The 8531-nt window shown below is 42.6% G+C and overlaps 1 protein-coding gene across 1 annotated transcript in view; it reads left to right on the forward strand.

Annotated features, from left to right (window-relative positions):
* LOC134456943 (protocadherin Fat 4-like) overlaps positions 1 to 7690 on the forward strand; it is a 28119-nt gene extending 20429 nt beyond the window's left edge. The window contains exons 16-22 of the mRNA XM_063208618.1: positions 404 to 586; positions 690 to 784; positions 2118 to 2285; positions 3050 to 3244; positions 5927 to 6001; positions 6142 to 6178; positions 7601 to 7690. Coding sequence (XP_063064688.1) covers positions 404 to 586; positions 690 to 784; positions 2118 to 2285; positions 3050 to 3244; positions 5927 to 6001; positions 6142 to 6178; positions 7601 to 7690 — 843 coding nt within the window. The remainder of the gene's footprint in view (positions 1 to 403; positions 587 to 689; positions 785 to 2117; positions 2286 to 3049; positions 3245 to 5926; positions 6002 to 6141; positions 6179 to 7600) is intronic.
* Positions 7691 to 8531: the final 841 nt, after the last annotated feature.

The following is an 8531-nucleotide window of genomic DNA, read 5'->3' on the forward strand; positions in this document are numbered from 1 at the left end:
TCTATTTCATCATCTAAACTCTTGTCCTCCACTTGAGCTTTTGGTCTTGTGCTTCACGAGGCCAGCTTCCTGTAGCACTAGAGCCATCTTGTGGCCAAAATATGTAGTGCATTACACAGTACTCATGTATCATCCTACATATTCTTTCTTTCTTTTTTTAAAACTTAATTATGACTTCCAGGAAACATTTTATGCAAGACCATCTTATTTTGTCTTTGTTTGAGAGTTGTGCCCAGGGTGGTTTTCTCTCACACCATACAATGTTTTACTCTCTTTACCACCTCCTCTCTTTCACCCCCAACCTTGCTGATGAGGGGGATACAGTGCCACCATCAGAGACCTCTCTTGGATAAATACTGCACATGTCAGATATTATAATCATCATGTTGTCTCATCCCTCCAGGCCACAGACCCTGACGTGGGGGACATGCTGCAGTATTCCCTGGTGGAGCCCAGCTCCATGTTTGATATAGAGCCCTCTAGTGGCCAGGTGTATGTAGTGTCACTGGAAGGAGAGAGCGGGAAGGAAACCCTGGAGGTTAAAGCTGAGGACAAACACGGACTCCACGCCACAGCTACAGTGGAGGTGAGGGAAATGTGTGCGTGTGCATGTGCGTATCTGCACTTACTACCTCCCATTTCGCCTATGTGCTAATCTGTAATGTTTATTACCATCACCTTTTCCCCAGGTGACAGTGAATGAAGTGGCGGACACCAACGTCGTGGTCATCTCCCTCAACCAGCCAATCAACGCAGTGGAGAAGAAAGCACCCGAGCTGGAGCAGTGAGTCACTAATTGGTTTTACATTACATTACATTACAGTAAACACAAAAACACATTACATTATGTTATGTTCTATCATGTTACATTGCTTTGTTATGTCACATGTAATAACATAATATAACTTATTATATGGTTGTGACGTCATCTGTCGAATGCTCCATTCATTTCAACGGGGCTCCCCAACGTTCGGACGTCTGTTATTTTTCGATAACGGACGGGTTGGTCTATAACAGACCGCTGTCAATGGCAACAAGACTTTTCACTGCTAAAGCGACTTTTCAACAAGACTCTAATCAGCTGCTGTGATAGACAGCACCCGTTGTCCTGGCTACCGCTGTCAATGGCAACAAGACGTTCACTGCTAAAGCCACTGGCTTGTATACAAGTCAGTGGCTAAAGCGAATGTTTCATATCACTCCGCAGGGGGTCCGGTCTTTTGTCACTCTAATCAGCTGCTGTGATAGACAACACCTGTTGTCCTGGCTAGCCTACCTAGCTGTTGCCTAGCGGTGTTCCACAACGGCACTGTTTTGTTTTGCGCAGCAACAATCTTAACATTAAATAGGTCTAAAGAAATGTCCCCGCATGTGTGAATCTGTGTGAAATTTAAGTATATCCATATAATAAGCGGGTTAACTTTCGGCGAGTCGGTCGCTTTGTGGAATAGCAGCACTTCAGAGAGAACAAGACCCCTCCGCTCCGCGTCGGGGTCTAAAGATTCTCTCTGTCGTGCTGCTATTCCACGGTAGCGACCTTCTCGCCGAACGTTAACCCTTACATAATAGTGGGGCAATCATTTACTTAAGAGTACTATTTACAATCAAATTACTAGATGTCCTTAGGTTGTTCTTATCCTGTGCAAATAGGACTTTTGTCTTCATCCTAATAAGGTCAATGCTATGCTAGAATGCTCCCTCTCTCTCTCTCTCTCTCTCTCTCTCTCTCTCTCTCTCTCTCTCTCTCTCTCTCTCTCTCTCTCACTCACTCACTCACTCACTCACTCACTCACTCACTCACTCACTCACTCACTCACTCACACACTCACTCACTCACACACACACACACACACACACACACACACACACACACACACACACACACACACACACTAGGCAGTTTATGATAGTAGTAGACTTATTTTCAAGTGGTAATGCTGTTCTGAAGGAGAAGGTCCCTACCTTATCGGACTGCATGCAAGGGGTCAGTTTCTATGGATTGTAATGTACGTTTTAAACTAGTAGCACAATTCCAAACAAATGGGTGTTAAAAAAAATCTCTCTCTCTCTCTCTCTCTCTCTCTCTCTCTCTCTCTCTCTCTCTCTCTCTCTCCCAGGTCCATGGGCAGAGTTCTGGGCTGGACCGTCAGGATAGTCAGCATCAGCACCAGCAACGGTGGAGCAAGTGACCGCAGCGCTCCCATTGGTCGAGAATCCAGGACATACATCAGCTTTGTCGCCATGGATACCAGTGGCACTGCCATAGCTGCCGAGAAAGTCAAAAGGTCAGATTGTAGACTAGTTACTCAGTGAAGTTACTTGTTTTGGAAAACTGTGGCAGGTTTCTCTTTTCAGCTACTTTTAATTTTGACACCTGAAGCTGTACGTGCGTCAGTGACGTTTCAGCAGTAGCACACGTCAGGCCGTGCAACGACCGCCAGTGCCACTATTGTATGGATTTCCCCCTGTACTTTTGTTTTTACTGGACTATCTAAGAAGCATATCCATTGCAGCATATCAACCACCAATTGCTAGATAATGTATGGGCATTAGATGCCGTTGCACCACTTGACGTTTGAGCCCAAAAAAAAACGACTTTGACCCACTGACATTACACCGAGTTGCCTGCCCAGTCCTCACCACCAGTTTTCTCTCTGCCTGTTACTTCCCCACCTTCTCTTGCTGGGTTCTCTCCCTGCCCCCTGCCAAGTTGTCCAGCACCCACCATGACTTCTGTGCCTTCTACTCTACCATTGCCTCTTGCTGGATTTCAGTTCAAATGACTAATGGTACTTCTCCCCTCCCCCTCTCTCATATCCCGAGTCCCCTGTCAAGTTGTCCAGCACCCACCACCACGTCGGCTCTCTTCTCCACTACCTTCTCTCACTTAGTTTGAATTCAAATGACTAATGTTGCCTCTCTCTCGCTATCTCTCTCTCTCTATCTCCCGTACTCTATCTCTCTATCTTGCCATCTCTCTCTCTCTCTCTCTCTCCATCTCTCTCTCTCTCTCCCTCCCTCTCTCTCTCTCTTTTCTAACCTCTAACAGCAAGTTGACAGAGGAGGAGCAGCAGGTCCAGTCGGAGCTGGAGAAGGTGTTTGGTTCTGGCCTGGAGCACGAGGTGGAGAGGGGCCCCGGGGAGAGCGTCTCCGACCCCATGCAGACCGCAGTCATCGCCCTCAGCGTCCTGCTGGCTCTAAGCATCGTGGGAATCATAGTCCTGACCGTGGTCTCTGTCAAAAAGTGAGTGCAGGCTTACAAGGTAGCCTCTTACTGCAGATAGGGTCGCTGGCGTGCCTATCCACTGTTTGCTGAAAATACTCAACTACATCATAACAACATTGCTAAGACGGTACAGAGAGCCTTAAATCAGGGATTCTTAACCATAGGGCCGCGGACCAAAGTTGGGCCGCGCTCACAACCTCCTGGGCCGTAGACAACTTTCAATTTCGCACCAGTGGGCCATGATGGGCCGTGGGACAGCTAGTTATCAAATACTAGTGTGCGTCTTTTCCCTCAAACGCAACACTGTCATAACGCAATGACCACACCCTGCTGTTTGTTGTTGTTTGTTGGAGGGCGATTTATTTCGAACAAGACAGTAACACAGTCTGTGATAGTAACACACTTTGCAGTGGGCTACTGATGTTCGGAAAGAAAGAAAAATTACCAACCGGTTCCAGTTCCCAACTGATTTGGCGACGTCTTGTCATAACATCCTCACGTCTTAGTGGTTTGTTCAATGGTTAGGCTACTCAAAATAATTCTAGTTACTGAATCATTATCCCTTATCCTTGTCCAAGTGTCCCCAACATGACAGTCCTTTCACGGATTTAGCTTGATAGCCTACTGGAAAGTTTTCCGTCTGGATGTGGAATTTCGCATTGCGTTTCTACTTGTGTAGAAAAGCGTCTTGAATTTACGATCAGCAGATTCATTACAAAGCGCAAGTCACGAGCTGTCACGCAAACTTTGAGCTGTCAGAGAGACATTCAAATATGTGAACGTCTTACTAAACTGTGAGTGGATTTCATGAGTTTTAACACTGACACTAACATTAATATACACTGTAAAAAATAGCTGTTAATTTAGGGCAATTCTGCAACAGCATTCTACTGTCTTTTGAAAAAGCAGACAACTACTGTGAAAATATTACTTTGAGTCAAGTATTGACCATAAACAGTAAGTACTGCACAATAGCAGCATTGGCCGTTGTGGAAGCAACCAAGATATTTTAGGCAGCACCATTGAAACCCATTCATCCTCCATGTGTCTGTGATCACCATCAAGCTGCAATAGCCTACCACCTGAAGAACTCAAGTCATTCTCACTGGTTAAAGATTCTCTGATACTAACAAGAATTTCTAAGGAAACTACAATACTTAAAAAGTGTTGCAGCACAGTATGATGATTTTCATCACTATGATTTTTATAGTGATGAAAGTGTGAATGGCTGAAACATTTTAAGAACTTGAACACTCTTGCAACAAGCAGTCCCATCTAAACCAATCTGCTAATCAGTGCCTGGCTTCACCTCAGTAGGGCTGTTATGCCATTATTCAATTACGGCCTTCACCTGCCAAGGGCCTGATGACTCTGGTCACATGGTACTCTTGCACCTGTATATAAATCTGGACTATCAACATTTCAGTTGCTTGCCTGCCTGCTGGCTGGCCTGCATGGCACAGCATAGCACTTGCTTGCTTACATGCTTGCATACTTTCCTCTTTGTGAAAGCTTGCTGTATGTGGCATCATTTGTGGCATTGTTGCATATAATGTGCCTGCTGCTGAGAGCTAGCTTGTTTTCCTGTGCCACTTGGTGCAAATTACGTTTTTAAAGACTGACTAATGCTATATTCATCATTGGCTCATCAAGAGATACAGTAAAAAGCGCACCTCGCACACTCCCACCATTGTCATTGTAACATAGCACTGCGTACTCTGAAATTGTTTTCATACCCACACTTTCAAAGGACCAATGCAAACCATTATCTCAATAATATAGCGCCATAGTATCATGCTCAAGGCACTCCAGTCATGGTGAACGATGGGAGGGTGAGGTGGTAACATGGCCAGGGTACCACAGTTATGGAGAATGATGGGTGGGGTGGGAAGTTGCCATGGCCATATTCATGAATGCAACTATGACCCATCTATGACTCATCTCACAGTACAATTCAACTTTTTAACTGAAATGTACTGTTATTTTACTTAAACTACTGTTTAAATATTGTAGAGTACTTTTAGTTTAACAATACTAATACTGTGAACGTTCTGTAGAGTACTGTTATTTAACAGTTCAATTGCTGCTGAAAAAAAATATATAGTATATACTGTGATACATTAAACAGCACTGAACTGTATTTGATGTTTGGTGTGAAATAACAGTAGAATTACAGGTAAATATAATTGCTGTTGTTTTGCAGGGGAATTTTCTCACAGTGTAGGGCTACCCCTTGTGGAAAAAAACTTCAGTAATAGGCTATTTATTTATTCATAATTTATATAATAATATATTAGCCAATATTATATTATCATTATATTGTATTATATAATGCAATATAATATAATATTGCCTAATATAATGTAATATAATATATACTATACATGGGTAATATGGGCCCCGGGACACTGTGCACGGGAAAAAATGGGCCTCGACGTCAAAAAGGTTTAGAATCCCTGCCTTGCAGCCTCAGTGGCGATCCTACAATGCATTGCGCCCCCTCTGTGCTTCTAGGACCGCTCCTGTGTGACCTTATGAACGATTTCAATTTAAATATTTAATAAACGATTTATACCGTATATTACAGTAGCTGAAGAGAGCACCGTCATCACCCTCAGTGCCCTGCTGAGCCCTGCTGGCTCAATGGGGCAAAGACAAGTTCAATATGCTCAAGATTTTTTCTGATTCCTTTCCTCACAGATTCAGGAACATGAAAAGAGAAAAGGACGATTCAGAACTAGATTCCTTTGGCCTCAATTCACGTCATAACTCAGTGTGAGTAATACTTAATTCTTTCCTTGTGCTTTGATCCTCTGTATGTCAAACAGAGATGACAGAATTGACGTCTAGTGCTCGACGTACAGGATCTGTCTGATTTCTGATCTGTTGTTGTTTTCTTGTGTGTGATGTTGCAGATCATCAGGGAAAGTGAATCCAGCAAACTCTGCTCAGGTGAGTTGTGTAGTGAGTTACAGGGGCTTGTTATTCATTTCACAAGTATGTTATTCAGGAAAGATGTGTGAACGCTGGGGAGCCCTGTCGGTACCCAACGCACACCGCCTGCCCGATGTGGGCTCTATCCACTCTGCACATGCGCAGTATGACATATCAGGAAGAGAAATACCTGATCTGTACCGTGACGTGTGTTTTCTGTGACTGCGTTTAAAAGAACCAATTGTTTTACTATTTATTTTCACGTTTTAAGTGTTTATTTTGCAGCCGCCCACAGGAGGCAATTTGTGTTTCAAACTCTATGTTTTATAAAAATATAGAACAGTTACTGAAATGCTTAATAACAACATGATCTCCAAAAATTCTGTGCTCCTGGACACGGATGTTAAGGACACAAAATCCGTGTCCAGGAGCACAGATTTTGCCAAAATTCAGTGCTCCTGGACACGGAATCGTTTTCTGTGCTCCTGGACACGGAATTGTTTTCCGTGCTTTCTATAGGCTATTTCCACAGTCTTGTGTTTTCTCGGGATTTTTCTAATTTCAAATATTATGTCTAAAAAAAAAACATTTCTTACTGAAAGGTTAGGGTTAGGGATTGTTTTGGTCTGGGCACAGCTAGTTTTCTTTCATTCATTATATGAGTTTGATAGCCTAGCAACCAACTGGAAAAGGTATTTCTCAAAAATATGTCTTTAATGACAGGTTAAGGTTAGGGAATGTTTTGGTCAGGGCACAATTTAAATTGCTGTAGCATTATTTTGTTTAGGATTAGCATTTGGTATGTATTTTCTAATGATAGAGTTAACACAGTGCTGTGGTAATAGCCTATAGAAAGCACTTCCGTGTGCCCATCACGGAAAACAATTCCGTGTCCAGGAGCACGGAAAACAATTCCGTGTCCAGGAGCACGGAATTTTGGCAAAATCCGTGCTCCTGGACACGGATTTTGTGTCCTTAACATCCGTGTCCAGGAGCACGGAATTTTTGGAGATCAGGCTGTTAATAAGGTCACCAACTGGTCTGTTAACCAACTCAGAATTCAGAGCACAATATCACGTTATTTACAGCGACATACTGCATTTGATGTAAAACAACAATATAAAGTAAAGGTATAAATTAATATATAACATCTCCCTTTGTGTTAATGCTCTGGCGGCTGCAAAATAAACATTCGAAACGTGAAAGTCATAAGAGCACTGACAATCCCCATTCAAGTGACTTACACATTCTACAGAATGAAGACAAGCCATGTAATTATATTCTTTATGTATGTTTATGTATGTTGTTGTTGTTATAGTTGAGTCCAAAGAGTCAGAATAGAGCATCTTAGGTGATGATGATGATGATGATGATGATGATGATTACTATTACTATTACTAATATTATTATTTATTGTTGTCCTTTTTCTTGTTATTGTAGTCGAGTCCGCAGAGCCAGAGGAGGGCGTCCGAGGTCTCTAAGCAAGAGGACAACACCAGTGAAGACGAAAGTGACACAGATCGACTTTAAACACACAACGCATGCACGCACACGCGCACACGCGCGCACACACACACACACACACACACACACACACACACACACACACACACACACACACACACACACACACACACACACACACACACACACACACACACACACATACACACACACCGGAAAGTACTGCTGCCTCATCCTTCTAACGAATGAACAACACAATTCTGCACTGACTGAAGAAAATAAAATAAAATTGTCGTAGCACAATATTTTTTTTTACCAGACCACACTATAGGAACACACGAATGTACACCTTACGCAAATGCAGCAGCGATGCACAAGCACTTCAAGTTATTTTTCACAGCCGTATTTTGTATTATTATTATTTATTTTCTTGTGTAATAGTTATGGTGTTGATGTTCTATAGACATTTAGCAGAGATCCCTGTGAATACTGTGTAATAGAGCATTGTATTGACGGTCCAGCAACGTTTTTCAGAATGCTGCGAGACCTTTTTTGACCACCGTCAGGGACGGTTGTGAGTTGTGTTGAAATGGAATAGTTTGAATAGCTTGATTTATGATGAAAATGTACATTTGCTGTTGTTCTGGTTATGATAAAGAAAAAAATCATGTTGGTGAACACAATTATGCTGTTGATGATTTGTTTTTTATTTTATTTGTTAAAATTACTTTTGTCAAGTTATGGAGTGAAGGTTTGAGGTTCTTTCTTTCTTCCTTGTTTCCTTTATTTTTGCATTTGTTTATTTCTGTGAAGCACATTGAGTTGCACCTGTGTATGAAAAGCGCTACACAAATTAACTTGCCTTGCCTTGCCTTGCCTTGCCTTGCCTTGCCTTGCCTTGGACATC

The sequence above is a fragment of the Engraulis encrasicolus genome, chromosome 1 (assembly GCF_034702125.1).
Source record: "Engraulis encrasicolus isolate BLACKSEA-1 chromosome 1, IST_EnEncr_1.0, whole genome shotgun sequence".
NCBI classification, from domain to species: Eukaryota; Metazoa; Chordata; class Actinopteri; order Clupeiformes; family Engraulidae; genus Engraulis; species Engraulis encrasicolus.